Below are 19,477 nucleotides of genomic sequence, written 5' to 3' on the forward strand. Positions count from 1 at the left end.
AAGGCGCTAGAGAACGCACGCACGCACACACACACACACACACACGCACGCAGACACACACACACACACACACACTCAAGCACACGCACAACCGGAGATTCACCGCGAGCAACGCACCCCCGGACCCCGGCAGCTATGCACCGAGCACCGCTACTGTAAGGACGGAATTACACCCTTCTCCGGCTCCCAACATGATTCCAACGACGCGAGGATTTTTGCTCGATCCGGTCGCTTGAGGGTGGTTGGTTGGTTGGTTTGGGGGGGGTTTGTTTTCCCCACCCCCCTTCAAACCTCTCCCCCCTTCTCCTCTCTTTCGGTTTCCTCCCCCCCATCTCTTCCCCCCTCCCTTTCCAGTTTCCACATCCTTTCCTCCTCCTTTCTCTCTCTCTCTCTATTTTTTTTTCTTGTTCTCCTTCCTCCCCCCCCCCATTATTATTATTTTTTTAAAAAAATCAAGCCACAGCGAGATCGAAGATGGATGTCTCGTTTTGTCCGACCAAATGTAGTTTTTGGAAGGTTTTCTGGCTTTGGAGCATTTGGGGGGACTACTTGGTCGCCGTCTTGGGTTGCCCTGCCAACTGCCTTTGCAGTAAGACCGAGATCAATTGCAAACACGAAGACGATGGCAACATTTTCCCCCTTCTGGAAGGGCAAGATTCGGGCACGACCAACGGGAACACCAGCATCAACATTACGGACATCTCTAGGAATATCACTTCTATGTAAGTCTCCCAGCTCCGCCGCCGTTTGATGCCTCCACCCCACCCCCTCTGTCCAAAGCTCTGTGTGTTCCCACATGCATTGTATGTAAAATGGGAGCTGGGTGGTGGTGGAGAAGTCTAGCGAGTGTATATGATGTATCAGATGCCCAATTGCATAGATTGCTCTCTCTCTCTCTCTCTCTCTGTGTGTGTGTGTTGGGGGGGTGTTGTTAGATCGGGACAGAATGATGGAGCTCTCACCCTGCGTCTTCTTGCTCTCCTTTCTTTTTTTCCTTTTTTTTTTCTTTTTCTTTTCCTCCCAAAATTGTGCAGGGAGAGAGGGAGGGAGGGAGAAAGAGAGGGGACATCCAAATTCCCCCTCCCCCTGCTGAAAAAAGCAACAGTTTGGATAAGGCTTGGAACGGCTGTGAAGTCAATGGCTTGCTAGCAACCTTTGCCGAGTGTGTGTGTGTGTGTGAGAGAGAGAGAGAGAGAGAGGGTGTCCCTGGATTTTGTGTGTGAGAGAGGTTTGGAGTGTCTGGACGATCATGCATAGAAATACCTTCTTCTAGCGCTTGCTCAAACTGTGACCAAAGATGAACATGAACACACACATACACACAGTCTCTCTTTAGGAGACTTGCCATGCTAACAGGATAGAATTTTTCTCCATCTCCTCCATCAGATCCTCCTTTCGATGTCCTCATTTGTTCTTTAAAAGAAGAAGAAATGTAGTGATTCTCTCTCTCTCTCTCTCTCTCTCTCTCTTTGAGAAATAGGACAGAGATGTCCCTTAAGTAGTTTATTCAGGCTCAAATTGTGTCACACATACCTTTTTTGGTTGCAAACAAGGACTCTGATGCGAGCCTTCCTCCCCTCTCTTTTACAGTGAATGTTTTGATCTCAGAGCCGCTGGGGTGGGGGTTGTTGAAACGCAGAGATATTTTTAGTGGAGTGCCGCTTCCCCCCCCCCCCTCATGGTTGTATGCTTGTTTATCTGGAAAATCAACTCCAAGTTCCTTTATCCTTGCTAGAAGAACCCAATGGCTAAACCCCATGCAAAATCCCATCAACGTGATGGTGGAGGTGTGGGGGCAGAGACCAACCTCCTCCCCCCCCTTTTTTTTTTTTTTGCAAATTCCATCCACCTATCTAGATTTTAATTGCCTGTGTGTGCATTTTTTTTTTTTAAAAAAAAAGTGCTGGTCTCTGTATTGTGCTAGTTCCGACAATGCAATATATTTGCAGAGTGGGTGAGGTTCAAACTCTGAGCCACTTCATTAGCTGTATGCTAATTGAAAGAGGCGTACTGAGGGGGGGGGGGTTGTCTGTGTAATGCCCCCTGAGTAAGTCGCCCGTGGGAGTCAAATGGGGTGGGGTGTACAGGGTGAGCAATGTGGATTTCTTGATTATTAATAATTATTTTTGGCAGTCAAATGCAAGGAGGCCGGGACTGAGTAATGGGGAAGGGTTTGGTTGTGAATTAATTAATTAATTAATTAATTATATCCCAGTGGTACAAGACACTTCGTGGATGGAAGAGCAGTGGGGTGGGGGAGAGGGTCCTCTGGGATATTTCTATTTCTATTTCCCCCCCTCCCTCTCCCAAAGGATGTGCTGTTCAAGCCGAGTGCAGCTTTACCAATAATTACCCAAGCACTCATTTGGAGAGTGTAGGTGAACTCATTTTATTTTACTTTATTTGCTTTTAGGAAGCTGGTGTGGCTCTTGTTGTTCTTCTTCTTGTGGTGGTGGTATTGGTGGGGTGTGTGTTTAATGCCATCAGGGGCGGCCCTGCCTGCTTTCCCAGCCTGGCAAATAAGTCCACAGAAGTTACTAGACCACGCAGACGTTGTGGGCTAGGGAAAAAAACAAACAAACAAGAGATTATTGCCATCCGGTATACGAATGCTTCCCTGTTTGGTCGCTTGGAGGTGATTTCAACTCACCCGAGGCAACCAGGCAAGTGGCTGCTTAGCAATGACTTCCTTTTATTGCTATCTTATTTCCTTCAAAGCTCTCCCTTATTGCCTGTTTCCTATTCTCCTGCTACCGAGTTTTCTCCCAAGGAACTAGAGAAGCCAATGCCAGATGTGATGCCAACCTTCTGTTCCAGATGTGCCCCCTATTTCTATGGCACTGGGGAGGCTCCCAGGTCATCCTAGGAAAAGCCAGTGAAAGTTGTGTTTGTCTTCAGGTTGTTGGTTTTGGCCTTTTAACCTCTGGGGTTATGCTTTGAAGTTTTTTGGGGGAAGCTATACCCCCCTCCCAGCCACCATCTGTAAGTGAAGTAGTGTCTCAGTATCCAAGTCTTTCTAAGTGTTTTGTTACATGTGTATTTAAGCCAGTGTGTCTATATCATAATCTGAACTGCTGGGGGAGATATGATTATGTGAATCCTTTGTATCCGGAAAATAACTTGACTGCTTTGGAAATGCTGACCAAGCTGTTAGCGGACTCGACAGAGGGACCCTCTCCAACTCCAGGATAAGTGAAGGTGCTGTGTGTGTTTTCAAGACAACATCTTTTTTAAAAAATCCTTTTTGCATTTATCTGAACAGTCAGGAAATGATACGTCAGGTTCACTGGAGGAGGAGGGTGTGTGTTCGTGATCCAAACTTTGCAAAAAAGAAAAAAAGAAAAAAAGCTCAGGAAAAGACACCATATGGATGCTATTCCAAACATTACAAAATGATGTTTTTAGATTTGGGGGCTGACAAGCCAAAGGAGGAAGGTGTATTGTTGTCTTTACAAGGTGTGTGTGTGTGTGTGTGTGTGTGTGTGTGTGTGTGTGTAGGGGGGCAGTTCTTTATATGTGTTGTATAGAGAGACAGCAAGATCATTAGAATATATGCAGGGCCATCAGTCACAAATGCCAAATGGAACTTCCATCAGCAGGTGCAGTCTACCACTGAGCACCAGTTCCTGTGGACAAACAACATTGGGAAGCAGATGTCCTGCTTGTGGGTTTGCTGGAGGTCTGTGGCTGTCCACTGCTGGAGTAAATGGACCCTCATTTGATCCTGCAGGGCTCTTTTTATGGTGCATTTAAGTATGGACAGACTGCCAATTGCTGCTGTGCCCTCCAACCTCTGCTTCCAGTAATATACCTTAGGGGCTGGTAGAATTAACCTAAATGAGGTGACAGGCTTGAAAACTGATGAACAATGCTCAGTAACACTGGGGCAAATCGGTGGTTTCAAACGGAGAGAAGACCAAGAGTTGCTGTCATCCTTTCCTCAGTTCTGTACTTGACCCTCTTAAGAGAAAAGGTCATTTCTTGATGAATGGGCACAGCCCAGATGACAGCGTGATGGGCTGGGGAGCAGAGAGAAACTCCCCTTCTGGGCTTCCCATGATGAAATGGAGTGAACAACTTACATTGTAAGCTCAAGACGGCTTTGATTTCCCTAACTGTGCCATTGAGGAAGCCATTGACTTCAGAGAGTGGAACTGTGATGGTTGGTCTCAGATGTTTTCACATGGGAAGTGACAATGCCCACCCCCTTCTAAAACACATGTCCTGATTGTCAACATCGCTTTAAGTTGTGGGCCACTTTCCCACAAATCATGCATAAAGCAGCATCCCATAGCACAACAGCAATGCAACCCTCCACTCAAGAATGCATCTCATTGCATCTGTTGCAGTAATACAGTAGGAACAACCCAAACTGTTCCTGCTACTAATACTAACATAACATTGTAGTAAATTCATTACAAAAAAAAAAAGGGGGGGGGAAACACCCAGCATTAACAACTATTAAAACACAATGTCAATTCAGGTTGGCCAGGTGACCACTTTTACAAAGGACAGTCTTCTGTCCAAAGGGCTGCCAGAGGACTTTCCTTTATTTTGAAAACATCCTCAAATTGAAGGACTCCCAAGAAGTCCCGTTTAACAATAAAGATCCATCTGAAAGAAGAGCTGGGCCTTGAAGTTGAGCATTAACACCATTTGAATGGCAGACTGAAGAAGGCACAGAGGTCACCTGAAGACTGCCTTCAAACTATACTATACACTCTATTTCTCCTTAAATTATAACAATAATTTCTACATTTGCCTATGCACATATAAACTATCATAGATAAATTTCCTGCAAATAGGTGTCCTCGATTGTCCTGATTCACCAGTGGCCACCCACCCTAATTGTTTATTAGGAAAGCATAAGCCAGATCCAAAGACAAGCAGGCCTTTCTAATGCACTGAGGCATTAACAAACAATGTAACCTGTAAACAGCTCCCCACAAAACACCAAATGCAGGAAATAGCAACCAGACTTCTTCCAAGCTGCAGTGGCTGAAGTCTCCCATGGCCTGCTTTCTCATTCCGTTGTGGTTCTTAAGGCTCCAACAGAGACAAGGGAGTAGGGGGTGATATTTAATTTCTTCCCCTGTGCTCTATAGACTCATCCATACTGCAAACCGGGGCCAGATCTATATTTTGGGTCTGTGTTTACATTGTCTTTGCCCAGGGGCGGCTCCAAATCTGTGCTTCATTGGTTATATGATGCAGCTGCTGATTCGGAGCCACCCTGGGGAAAAAGCCAAAGATCCACAGCTGAAAAGGTGAGGACTTGGTCTGACTTTTCCCGCCCAACGAGGTCAGCTTGGCTCTTCTGCCATCTGTCCTCACTCTGGCGCTGGCCTGGGGGTGATCCCCGGCAGAAGTCGGCCTCCTGTTGGTCACTGGAAGCCAGGGTGGGGGCAGGCCCAGCAAACTTAATGGCCACCAGAAAACCCGCACTGCCTTCCCCAGTGGAGATTTTCGCTGCAACCCTGCAGCAGGGTTACTGTGAGGTTTGGCGGTGGAGCAGTGCCACTCTGGGTCAGAAGAGCCTGTGATGACCGCAGAGATACACTCATCCACGCTGGAAACTTGGGCCAAATCTACACTTTGTGTCAGATCATCACCATCCCATTATGCTATATCCCTCTTGTGCATGTATACCACATAGGACATGCAATGGCATTATTGCAGTATTTAATTAATTAATTAATTAATTATTGCATTTATATCCCGTCTTTTTTCCTCCAAGGAACCCAAGACAGTGTACATAATCCTCCTCCTCTCCATTTTATCCTCACAACAACAACCCTGTGAGGTAGGTTGGGCTGAGAGGCTGTGACTGGCCCAAAGTCACCCAGTGGGTTTCCGTGGCTGAGTGGGGACTAGAACCCGGATCTCCCAACTCCCAGTCCAACACTTTAGCCGCTATACCACACTGGCTCACATTTTGGATAATGTGAAATAAAAAGCAGGAAATAACATTAAGAAAGTGGTATATGGAATGTGTAATGTGCTCCAACAGCTATCAATAAACTTTGATACCACTATAAAGCAGTATTGTAAAAACATAAGAAGTACCAAGGGTCCATCGAGTCCAGCACTCTGTTCACACAGTGGCCAACCAGCTGTTGACCAGGGGCCAACAAAGCAGGACATGGTGCAACAGCACCCTCCCACCCATGTCCCCCAGCAACTGGTGCACACAGGCTTACTGCTTCAGATACTGGAGGTAGCACATAGCCATCAGGGCTAGTAGCCATTGATAGGCTTCTCCAGGAATTTAATTAACCCCTTTTAAAGCCATCCAAATTGGTGGCCATCACCACATCTTGTGGTAGTGAATTCCATAGTTTAACTCTGTGCTGTGTGAAGAAGCACTTCCTCTTATGTGTCCTGAATCTCCCATCAGTCAGCTTCATGGGATGACCCCGGGTTCTAGTATTTTGAGAGAGGGAGAAAGGTGTCTCCCTGTCCACATTCTCCACACCATGCATCATTTTGTACACCTCCGTCCCAGGTTTTGTCTGGAGAGCTTTAAAAACCAAAACAGCCTCTAGAGATGGAGGTTGTGCCAGGAAAATGTCACCCTTCCCAGGTTCTCCTTTCCAAAGCACGTTGCTTCACAAATCAAAGGGACAGGCGCTCAACTTGTGGAGTGAGTCACTGAAGGACCACACATATGGGCAGTCTTGGATAGCCATAGGAGGAAGGGATGTAGCTCAGTGTTAAAGCACCTACTTTGCACACAGTAGATACCAGGTTCAACTTCAGGTAAGACCAGGAAAGACCTGTGTCCGAAACCCTGGAAAGCCACTGCATAGACAATACAATATGGCAGTGCCCTGTGTTCCTAGATGTAGCAATCTCTGTTGCTCATAAATCCAGTGAAGTGTGCAAGCCAAATGTTGTTTGCCAGCTGAGACCTCAGTCCTTTTTGTTACTGTTCCATGCTGTATTAGCTGTGATGGCGGAATCACAATGTTTTCTGCTATGACAGGAGTGCTGTTCCCTGCTCTTTTACCACCACACTTAATTAGGCTGTGCATGAGGGTTTAAGGAGTTATTTAAACAAAACAACACTTATTTTGTGGATTCCTTTTTAAGGTGGATTCCTGCATTGAGCAGGGGGTTGGACTCGATGGCCTTATAGGCCCCTTCCAACTCTGCTATTCTATGATTCTATGATTTGGGGGAGCACGGTATTGTCCAGCCTTTAGTTAGGATGCTTCTAACAGAAGAGGGCAACAGAAATAATTGAGGGGCTGGAGAAACTCCCCTGTGAGGGAAGGTTACAAGACCTGGGATTATTTAGCTTGGAGAAAAAGGCAAGTAAGGGGAAACATGATAGAGGTGTTCAGACTTATGTGTGGTGTGGAGAAAGTGGATGGGAAGCCATTTTTCTGCCTCTCTCATAATACTTGAACCCAGTGGGGTCAGCTCATGAAGCTGATGGGTGGGAGATTCAGGACAGCTAAAAGGAAGGGCTCAGTCCTGGGCCCAGTGCTCTTCAACATTTTTATTAATGATTTGGACGAGGAGGTGCAGGGAACGCTGATCAAATTTGCAGATGACACCAAATTGGGTGGGATAGCTAATACCCTGGAAGACAGAAACAAACTTCAAAGTGATCTTGATAGGCTGGAGTGCTGGGCTGAAAACAACAGAATGAAATTTAATAGGGATAAATGCCAAGTTCTACATTTAGGGAATAGAAACCAAATGCACAGTTACAAGATGGGGGACACTTGGCTCAGCAATACTACAAATGAGAAAGATCTTGGAATTGTTGTAGATCACAAGCTGAATATGAGCCAACAGTGCGATATGGCTGCAAGAAAGGCCAATGCTATTTTGGGCTGCATTAATAGAAGTATAGCTTCCAAATCACGTGAGGTACTGGTTCCTCTCTATTCGGCCCTGGTTAGGCCTCATCTAGAGTATTGCGTCCAGTTCTGGGCTCCACAATTCAAGAAGGACGCAGACAAGCTGGAGCGTGTTCAGAAGAGGGCAACGAGGATGATCAGAGGTCTAGAAACAAAGCCCTATGAAGAGAGACTGAAAGAACTGGGCATGTTTAGCCTGGAGAAGAGAAGATTGAGGGGAGACATGATAGCACTCTTCAAATACTTAAAAGGTTGTCACACAGAGGAGGGCCAGGATCTCTTCTCGATTCTCCCAGAGTGCAGGACACGGAATAACGGGCTCAAGTTAAAGGAAGCCAGATTCCGGCTGGACATCAGGAAAAACTTCCTGACTGTTAGAGCAGTGCGACAGTGGAATCAGCTACCTAGGGAGGTTGTGGGCTCTCCCACACTAGAGGCATTCAAGAGGCAGCTGGACAACCATCTGTCAGGGATGCTTTAGGGTGGATTCCTGCATTGAGCAGGGGGTTGGACTCGTTGGCCTTGTAGGCCCCTTCCAACTCTGCTATTCTATGATTCTATGATTCTATGATTCTATGATTCTTCACATAGTTCATAGTTAAACTATGTAATTCATTACCACAATACGTAGTGATGGCCACCAATTTGGATGGCTTTAAAAAGGGGTTGGATAAATTCCTGGAGAAGGCTATCAGTGACTACTAGTCCTGAGGGCTATCTGCTCCATCCAGTATCAGAGGCAGTAAGCCTATGTAGACTAGTTGCTGAGGAACATGGGTGGGAGGGTGTTGTTGCACTTGTGTCTTGCTTATGGGTTTCCCATGAGCAACTCGTTGGCCACTGTGTGAATGGAATCCTTGGTGTGATCCAGCATGGCTCTTCTTAAGTTCTTAAGCCTGCTTGGCTTCAAGATGAATGGCCCTGCCTCTGGGAAAGGACTGCTCAGTGGTGGTTGAAGAGCAAGGCAGAGTTGATAAGATAGATAGGATGGCCCAAACAGAGAAGAAGCAGGAAAGCCTTCCTCAACCTAGTGCCATCTGCCACTCCCATCATTCCCACTAGGATGGGGAAGGCTGGTTTTAGGAAGCAGGAGATATCCGTAGGAGAACTTCTACTTGAACCTGGGTTGTGCTCATTTTGGCTCTAGGTGATCCTTATCATTGGGTTTAAACATCAGACGTTATTTATTATTGTCATGAAGTGAAGTTTAGGGACGCCTGGGACATTTGATCTGTGCAAGTTCCAAGATGCACTGACCTGATCTCCATCACCCAGACTAATATATGGACCGGAACAAGGTTATTTCACTCTTCTCTGAATTTTGCAATGCAATTCTCAGGTTATAGAGAAATGTACTTAAAGGGCTTATTTTAGGACAAGATAAATTTAGAAACATACACTTTGAGAAAGTAAATAGCTTTAGAAATGCATACGTTCTGGCAAAATATGTCCAAAAATATGTTTAAACACATCTATATACGTATATGGTGTTTTGTTGTTGTTGTTTAAAAAAATTTTCAAGTTAATATGGAAAAAATGATGCCATGGAACATAGAAAGCTGTCTTATACAGAGCTAGACCATTTTTTAGTTATTAATTCATTTTTATCCCCCTCCCCCTTCCCCTCCACCCTGCAAGGAACCCAAAGAAGCTTACATGATTCTCTACTTCTCCGTTTCATAAGTCACCCATTGAGCTTCATGGCCAAGTGGGGATTAGAACCCTGAGTCAAACACTAACCACTATACCACTCTGTCTTTCTATGTCTGACCTGTCTATATGTCCATCCATCAGTCTGTCTTTCCAGGAGCAGGGATGGGGAGTTTTCAGTATGTGGGCCCCTTTGGCTCACCAAGCTATCCCATCCTGCTTTCTGGGCCTCGGCCGAGGTTCCTCCTGCTCTACAAGTCCTCCCTCTTCCGGGCAATCTGGGGGAAGAATCCCAATTGTTATTACCAATCACTCAGTGCAGATAACAGCAGCAATTCCCCTATGTACTGCACGGGCCCCTCATCTGATTCCAGTTCTCCATCCCATATTAGAGGAAGAGAGAATAAGAGTGTAATGTGTGCACAGACACACTGTCTGCAACAAGGTAGAGGGCCTTCTCTGTGGTGGCCCCCCAATTATGGAATTATCTCTCCGATGAGGCCTGCCTGGCACCAACATTGTTATCTTTTCAGCGCCAGCTTAAGACTTTTCTTTTCACCCAGGCATTTAACAGCATATGTTGAGTTTTAACTGACTCCAGAACTAGCTTTGGCCCGACTGAGAGTTTAAAAAATGTTTTAAATGGTAGCTGTTTTTATGGTTTTAAATTGAGTATGTTGATTTTTAATGTTCAGTCTTTCAATCTGTGTAACCACCCAGAGAGCTTCAGCTATGGGGTGGTATATAAATTATTATTATTATTATTATTATTATTATTATTATTATTATTATTATTAATAATAATAATAATAATAATAATAATAATAATTTATGTTGGTTACATTAGAAACTGTCTTACACTGCATCTACTCAAGTTTTTTATCTAGTTTGGTGCTATCTACTGTAGCTTTTCCAATCTCATGCCCTTCAGAGGTGTGGGACCCCAAGTCCTAAGATTCCCAAATTGATGGGAGTCATAGTCCATCTGGAGGGTTTCCAGTTGGGGAAGGTGATGGACTCTGACTGGCAGTGAGTCTCCAAGGTCATGGTCAGAGGTTTTTCCCAGCATTGCTACCTACGTAAGATCTGTTTAGCTGGAGATGCTGAAGCTAGAACTTGAAACCTTCTCCATGCAAAACCATGAGCTCTCACTGAGTGATGGATTAAGGTGTTTCCAGGCAAAGGGTTTGTGAGTGACCGGTAGTGCTGCATCAGCATGGCAGATATAATAACAGCATTTATACAGCAATTTAGTAGTGTTCAAATTGCAAACCGCACATTATCACGTAATCTTTACAAGAATCTTGCTTCGATATTATTATCTCCCTATTGCAGAAGGGGAGTGGATGACGGCTAAATCTGGAGCCAACGGTGGGGAACGCAATAGCTTGCCTCTGTTCATGGAGAGAGTTCATGGCAGAGGTGTGATTTGAACCGGCATCTTCCTGGCTCACTGCCTGATCTCTTAACTGTTATTCCACGCTATCTCTCAGCAATAGCTCTGTAGTGGTTAGGAGAATGCTGGAGTAGGACTGTGGAGACACAGGTTCAAATCTCCATGTGGCCATGAAGTTCATTAGGTGACCTTGGGGCAGTCTTTAAACCTAGCCAACCTCACAGGGCTGTTGTGACAATTAAACAACGATGAAGAGTAGCTAAAAGAGTAGCTAAAAACTTTGAACTTAGGAAAGGAAGCATATCAATGTAGCCATGCCTTAAAGAGTCACAATCCTCACTGGGCTGGTCTCTCATGCTGCTTGCCTTTGGTTCCGATGGTCAAGCTGAAATTTCTGTGGATGAATGTCTGCCATCCATTATGCCAAAACTGCAGAGAGATCTCCATCCCTTTCCCCACACTTAAGTTGGTCCTTCCTCCTTCTTCGTAGTACTTCTACTTTTTCTGATTTGGCACTGCGGTTGCTAATGAAAATGACAACATCTGGAATCACTCTTTAACCACTGCCTTGGGCTACTGGATGACTTAAATAGGGTGACCCTATGAAAAGGAGGACAGGGCTCCTGTATCTTTAACAGTTGCATAGAAAATGGAATTTCAGCAGGTGTCATTTGTATATATGGAGAACCTGGTGAAATTCCCTCTTCATCACAACAGTTAAAGCTGCAGGAGCTATACTAGAGTGACCAGATGTAAAAGAGGGCAGGGCACCTGCAGCTTTAACTGGTGTGATGAAGAGGGAATTTCACCAGGTTCTCCATATATACAAATGACACCTGCTGAAATTCCCTTTTCAATACAACTGTTAAAGATACAGGAGCCCTGTCCTCCTTTTCATACGGCCACCCTAACTTAAAGCCATGGTGGCTCCAATGTCAGTGGGATGGTGTATCCACTCCTGGCTTCAGTCAGAACTATAAAGGAGCTGTCAAAGGTACTTAGATTTATCCTTTCGAGTCCTGACCAGTTCTAACTGGAAACCACATTCACTGCCCTACTGGCATTGGATCCACCATCCTCCACTGACTTAAAGGAGATGAGGTAGTGGGTTCTGAAAACCATAGGCATGTGAGTGGGATGGGATGGGCAGGAAAAGTCTTAACCAGGCACCACATTAGGTACAGTTCCCTTTATATCCAAGTGAAGCCATTAGTCCATCTTACTTGAAATTGCCTATGCCAGACGTAGGCAACCTGATGCCCGCCAGATGTTTGGGACTGCAGCTCCCATCTGCCACAGCCAGCATGGACAATGGGCAGTAGTTATGGGAGTTGTTATCTAAAACATCCAGAGGGCACTAGAATGCCTACGCCTGGTGACTCCAAGGCTTCAGGTAAAGGCCTTTCCCTGGCCAACCTGGGGTCTTGCATGCAAAACATGTGCTCTACCCAAAAAGCTATGGTCCTTCTGTTTCCATCTTGCTTTGCCTGGGGTATGGCAGAAGGCTCAGCACATTCTGGTCTGTCTATCTCTAGCTGTCAACAGGCTAATTGCAAGAGGTTCTTCCTGAGAGAACTCTTCTTCTTCTTCTTCTTCTACTACTACTACTATGCAACCCAGATTGCTCCCGAGACCTTCATCCCTGTTATCTGATGCTGCTTCTCTCTACATCTGAGAAGCAGCCTGGAGGCTGTAGACTTGGAACTGGTCAAAACGCTCCCAGGATTTGGTTTCTCTCTGTTAGTTGGCTGGAAGACAGTGCTTCCAATGAACCCATTGCCTTGTTGCAAGGGAATTTTGGTGCTTTCCTTTCTCCTTCCACCTGCAGAACTGTGGAAGGGCAGTGGGGGCAGGGCTTACAGTCCAGGAACGGGCGCAAAACCACAACCTCTGGGGAGCTCACTCCACCCCGCCTGGATTCTGATCCACTTCCCATGGGCCCCACCCCACCAATCGGTGCTAGGTAGGGTGGGTTCCTCACTTTTGTGTAGCTTTCTCCCATTTTAAAAGTTTGAAACCCCTTTCCCAAGGCTTCCGTCAGCTAAAATATGTAGGCGTTTCGGCCCCGCCCACCGCTGGAATGTGCCCCTCCTTCCCGAGAGCTTTGAGACATGGAATCCAGCCCTCAGACTGAAAGATGTGCCTGGCTGGCTGGCTGGCTGGCAAGAGGCAGCCTGTGGTGTTGCCAGGTGAACGGGTGATGGAAAGCCCAGGTGCCTCCTCTGGAAGCCAGCAAGGTGGGCCCACTCTGATCCGCATTTTGGGCTGCCCCTGCAGCTTCCGCTGCCTTGATGTGATGTTGTCTTCCTTGGTGTAACCCAGCCTGCTGTTTAAATGCTTGCTGAGAAATTGAACAAAAGCCTCAATTAATTAACGTTCTACTTTAGACGTTCCCCCCTCCGCCTCCCCGTTCTTCTGCTCTCTCGCTCTCCCCCACCCCCATCAATACCAAAGCAGTCGTGTTCATAAGGGGCAACACTAGCGCTGTTTGCTATTGTTGAATGCCGCAAAAGAGAACCAAGGCCAAGGGGGGGGGGGAGTTCAGTGTGTGGGAGAGACCAAGATGCTGTGGGTTGGGAGAGGATTACATCATGACGATTCAGCAGCTTTTGGGAGAGAATGGCTCTCATCAGCCAGAGCTAGTGGAGGTGTTGTGAGAAATCATTTGATGAAATTATTATTATTATTATTATTATTATTATTATTATTATTATTATTGCCAGCTAATGCAGAGCAGAACAGTGTCAAAATTTCAATGTGCTATGTGAAGTTTTTTAAGTAGTCTTTGCTCAGCTGTTGCTGGGACATCACTACTGTGCCAGGATGCATTTGCCTTAAAGCATGCAATGAGAAACGAGACCCGCCTGTGAGCCAAAGTATACAGCCGCAGCGTGGGACTTGCCCGCTGGGCCTCTGTAGGACTCCCTGCTCTAGCCTTGTCTCTCTTCCACACACACTCTCACACCACCTTTTTCCTTGGGGTTCAGGTGGGTAACCATGGGTTTAAATCCTCATGCAGCCATGGAACCCAATGTGACCTTGGGCCAGTTGCACAATTCTTAGCCTAAGCTTGTTATAAAAATACAATTGTGTACGTGGGGGTGGGGAGATCAACCATGTACACTGCCTTAATCTCCTTGGAGGAACGGTAGAACAGTAGCAGTACTACTACTACTGTAGTAGTAATACTACTAGTATTTACTACTAATAGTAATTGTTACTACTAATAATTACTACTACTCTCCATTTGGTGTGACTGGAGCATTCCAATCACTACTACCAGTGCAGCAGAATATCCCTTAGAGTTGATGACCTGATGACTCTCTACATGAGTAGCTGTTTTAGGTTTGATTCCTTCCAGTCCTCAGGCAGAAACACAAGGAGAAGGGGATAGGTGCTTCTTACTCCTTTGCCCTCTAAAAGCAAAGGGGAGTAGTGGTGGTGTAAGAGCAGGAGTGTACCTCCGATTTTAATTCCTACAGAATGAAATGAAAGTGTGTCTCTGAAATCAGAAGACAGGCCAATATTAGTTGTGTATCTTTGGAAAAGCAGAAAAGGCCCTCCCATTGAGCAGGTGAGAGGAGGTTGAGGACAATGTGGTTATCTTGCCCTTCCCCTAGGCCTGTCTTTCTGTTGAGTAGCTGGCGATGTTAGTCTGGTTTCCCCAAAGTGCTGCAAATGCATCTGCCTTTATGACTCCGGGATAAGGTCCTGACAATGAGCTATTAAGCTTTCCTTGTCCCCTGGGGATCACAGGAGCAATGCCATTATCTGTTGTAATGTAGAGCCAGGCACAATCCTTGTCTGAACAGCTGTTCCAGGGGCTAGGGCATCACTGAGCACCAGCAAACTACCCTCTTGCAGAGACTTATTATTATTATTATTATTTATTTATTTATATAGCACCATCAATGTACATGGTGCTGTACAGAGTAAAACAGTAAATAGCAAGACCCTGCCGCATAGGCTTACAATCTAAGACTTCATGCTTTGTCCCCACATTTGGAAGATCCTTGTAAAATTCACAGAAAACAACCACAAAACCATGATCTTCCCTTCCCAACTACCACCACATTGTGTTGCTACCAGATATATTTTGGCCCTCAATGCACCTGGCAGAGGCCAATGCCCTCAAACCATTACAATGACTTATGGATCTTATTTATCTGCAGTTCACATTCATTGAGCTTGATTAGAAGTGTGTATTTCAATTTGGCTCAGTTGCTGTATTTATTGAACCACTTAGGGAACAGCTTTAACATGTGGTGATCCTTGACAAATTCCCAGGAGTTGCTTAAGTAGAAGAACAGTAATGGTGGATGAACTTCCTTGAAAGACTGTTTCCTTTGCAACTGATCTTCTTGCTAGACTACAGTTCTGAAAATTCATTGGGAGAAGCCATAACAATGCAATTCATTGTGCTGAAAAGTTTCTGTTTTGGAGGCTCTGTGCTACCTTCCATAAGTTCAGGTGGGGATAAAGAAGGAAGAGGATATAATGGCTGTAAGATCTTCTGAAAACAAAGAATGGCAGTAGGTGGGGCAGTCCAACAGCCCCACTGGCATGCATCTTCGCCATTACAACCTTCTTGTTCACCTGTTCTAGTGTTATCTCATAGTTGAGGTAGTTATATCTGCACAGCACATCCAAGAGAGACGTTGCCCATATTAATGCAAAGCTTATTTTTTATTATTGCATTATTATTAAAAGCCTTCTAAACACAGTCATCTGTTTATTTATTTATATTTATATTTATATTTATTTATTTGTTTAATTTATATACCGCCCCATAGCTGAAGCTCCCTGGGTAGTTTACAAAAGATAAAACAGTGAACATTAAAAAGTATACAAATTTAAAACCATCAAAAATATCAAAACAACAGTGTAAAACAGTATCCATTTTAAACAACGACAGTTCTGGGGTCCATTAAAAAAACAAGAGGGCAAGGCTCCTGCAACTTTCACTGTTGTGAGGAAGAGGGAATTTCACCAGGTGCTGCATGCATACAAATGACACCTGCTGAAATTCATTTTTCTATACAACTGTTAAAAGTACAGGAGCCCTTTCCTCCTTTCCATATGGCCGCCCTATGCTAGGGTGACAATATGAAAAGGAGGACAGGGCTCCTGTATCTTTAACAGTTGCATAGAAAAGGGAATTTCAGAAGGTGTCATTTGTATATATGGAGAACCTGGTGAAATTTCCTCTTCCTTACAACAGTGAAAGCTGCAGGAGCTATACTAGAGTGACCAGATTTAAAAGAGGGCAGGGCTCCTGCAGCTTTAATTGTTGTGATGAAGAAGAAATTTCACCAGGTTCTCCATTTATACAAATGACACCTGCTGAAATTTCCTTTTCAATACAACTGTTAAAGATGCAGGAGCCCTGTCCTCCTTTTCATAGGGTCACCCTACCCTATGCAAGAAGTCATTTTTGTTCCAAACAAACCTGCCCCTCTGTTAAGTTTGGTACTGAGACTCTTGTTTACAATTTTCTGCCCTAAGAAGTCAAGTAAGTGGTTCCTGTGGCAGGGACTTTTCAGTGGTGTCACAACAGCTCAGGAATCACTCTACCCCATCATCATCATCATTATTATTATTTATTTATATAGCACCATCAATGTACATGGTGCTGTACAGATTACACAGTAAATAGCAAGTAGTTCGCCTGGTGCTATTTATATATTATATTTACTATCCAAGTGGCAAATGTTCTTGGGTGATTTACAGTCAAGGAACAAGAAGACAACAATTAACTCAATACAGCCAATGTATATACATTAACAATATTTTAAAAAAACCACATTGGAAATAAGAAAACATTGGAAATATCAAAGACTCAGCACTAAAATGGATACTGAATACCACAAATTAAAGATTAAATGCCTCCTGAAAGAGAAAAGGTCTTAGTTTGTCATCTACAAGTATATAATTAACCCCCCCCCCCAAGATAATTTCCCTGGGAAGGGTATCCCATCTATGGTAGCCACTACAGAGACTCTTTCCCCATCATTGTGGGCGATGTCACTCAATGGAGCCTCTAAAGATGACCTCAACAACTCTCTTTATTATTTGGGTGCCAGGACAAGACTTTCTGGTTTTTCTAGAGCTTTTAATTAACATCAGTGGCTTTTATGTCCTTTTATGATTGCTGGTTTTATTCTTTAGGGGTGTGCGGGTTTGATAATATTTATTTTTAGGAGCCAATTGTAAGCCATCTTGTGCATGTTTATAATGGAAAGGTGGCTTTATATATTTGATAAATACATGGTGTTGTTGGCAGTCTTAGTTGCCGTCATAATCTTAATTGTCATTATGTAGGGTGACCATACGGAAAGGAGGACAGTGCTCCTGTATCTTTAACAGTTGTATTGAAAAGGGAATTAGTCATTTGTATGCATGCAGCACCTGGTGAAATCCCCTCTTCGTCACAACAGTGAAAGCTGCAGGAGCCCTGCTTAGCATGACCAGATACAAAAGAAGGCAGGGCTCCTGCATCTCTCACTGTTGTGACGAAGAGGGGATTTCACTAGGTGCTGCATGCTGAAATTCCCTTTTCTATACAACCTTTAAAGATGCAGGATCCCTGGTGTCCTTTCCATATGGTCACCCTGCAGGATCCTTGTTATGCCCCCTCTGGAGAATGCCTCAAAAGATGAGCTGGAGATTCCCATATCAAGCATTGCAGAGCAGTTGCCAGTTTCTGAGGATCTTGAAAAGGATCAGGAAGATCCTGAGGTCTTGGGAGAGAGAGCTATTAACTCTCCCTCTGATGATGTATCTAGTCCCCTCTCAGAAGCAGAGGCAGATGTTGTGTGGCCTCCTAAATACAGGGAACACTGGTTCCTAAAGATTCAGGGTCAGCCGGCTTGCCAGATGCAGAAGTGCCCACCTGGGGAATAATGACTCCTCATGAATAAAGGTGTGCTTGTGAGCAAGGATCTGCTGATGAGCAAATCATTCCTCAGGTGGTACAGATGCTCTGCACCTGTGCCCTGGTTGAGGTTCTGAATGCACAGGCTTAAAAGCCTTTAGTTCCAGGCACTGCCTACTGAAATGTTTGAACACCAGTTTCTTGACTCCTGTGTCTTTGCTAACCCAGATCTTACCATGTTTGTCTTTGGACTGCCTACAGACTTTGCTTTTGGAATTAACCTGGACTTGATCCTTGGAGTTCTGTCCCAGTACCACCATGAGCAGGACAGGTACTAATCTGGCAGCAAATGTATTGATGGTATTGGAGTGTTCAACTATCAGTCCCCTCTCCCCAAATTTTGAAGGAATTATGGAGATTTCTGTCAATTGCAAAAGAAAGACTACCCCATAACATTTCTTAGCGATTGTTTTCATATCCATTACTTGGCATTTTGTGGAGGTGGTTTATGCAGGAGTTGGTCTTATTGCTTGACTTGCAACTAAAATGTATGGACTATCTGGGTTGAAAAAGGTTGGGATTAAGTTGACACTGGTTGGGAAGATGAATGCTCTTCCTGTCATGTGTGACTCATCTGTGATAGCTTTCTCTTATTTATGCAAACCATCACTTGATACACTGAGTCAATGAATGAGTAACCTGTATGTGTGAACCTGTCCTACCTAAAAGTGCAAATCTCTTCTTGCATGGCCACCATATTTTGCCATCTCAGATCCGTTCATGGACTGTATCCAGATGGCTGAATCTTTTCATCATGGTTTCTCATCATTTCTCTCAAATTCCTTTTTTTTTTTTAAAAAAAAAAAATGCATGTGGTTCATCCTCATTTTTTTTTTGTAAAAACAAACTAACAAAAGCAGACGAGCAAAGATATTTTGCATAAAAAACATACATATTTTGTGAGCGTTTCTTGTAATGTGTGTGCTTGAACACAATTTTGCCTAATATACTCATCTTTTGCAAGCATTTTTCCTAATATAACGTATTCTTGAGCCTTTTTAAATGAGTATTTGCATTTTGTGTGTGTGTGCACTTTCCCCTAATATATGCATTTTTGTGCACATGTTTTGATTGGAGAACTCCACTGTCAAGTTCACAAGAGTGTGAATTTTGAAGAAAAAAATGAGTTGTGTTACGCTTATTAATTTGGAAGTGGAGTATTTGGTGCGTTTGCATTAAAGTGTGAGCCAAGGAACCTGTTTCTCCCCCATTCCAGACCCTTCTGGAAGAAAAGGGAATTTCAGCAGGTGTTACTTGTATACCTGCAGTACCTGCTGAAATTCCCTCTTTATCCCAACAGTTAAAGCTGCAGGAGCCCTGCCCTCTTGATGAGATACAAAAGAGGGCAGGACTGTCCTTCTTTCCATATGGTCACCCTAGGCAACCCCCCTTCTTCATCCTTATGTACAGCTCCAAAGGTTCTAGCAGAGTTCCCCAGATAGTCAACTCTAGGGCTGGCTCCCATAGAAAAGCCAAAGCCAAAGGAATGGTTCAGATGGGATGCATAAGGGGAAAATTGGCAGAGCGTCTCTTGCTGGTCCTCATGGGGAGGAGAAGGTGCTTGATTCTCATTTGCCTAGGAGAAAATAGCCATGCTGTTTTAATTCAGGGACATCCTTGGCATTA

At 44.5% G+C, this 19,477-nt stretch overlaps 1 protein-coding gene across 1 annotated transcript in view; it reads left to right on the top strand.

The window, feature by feature from the left end:
* The first annotated feature begins 444 nt into the window (after positions 1-444).
* The window catches only part of NTRK3 (neurotrophic receptor tyrosine kinase 3), a 464,240-nt gene continuing 445,207 nt past the window's right edge, over positions 445-19,477 (top strand). Inside the window, exon 1 of the mRNA XM_063142789.1 lies at positions 445-722. Coding sequence (XP_062998859.1) covers positions 475-722 — 248 coding nt within the window. The 5' untranslated portion in view covers positions 445-474. The remainder of the gene's footprint in view (positions 723-19,477) is intronic.

The sequence above is a fragment of the Elgaria multicarinata genome, chromosome 16 (genome assembly GCF_023053635.1).
Source record: "Elgaria multicarinata webbii isolate HBS135686 ecotype San Diego chromosome 16, rElgMul1.1.pri, whole genome shotgun sequence".
In the NCBI taxonomy this organism is placed as follows: domain Eukaryota; kingdom Metazoa; phylum Chordata; class Lepidosauria; order Squamata; family Anguidae; genus Elgaria; species Elgaria multicarinata.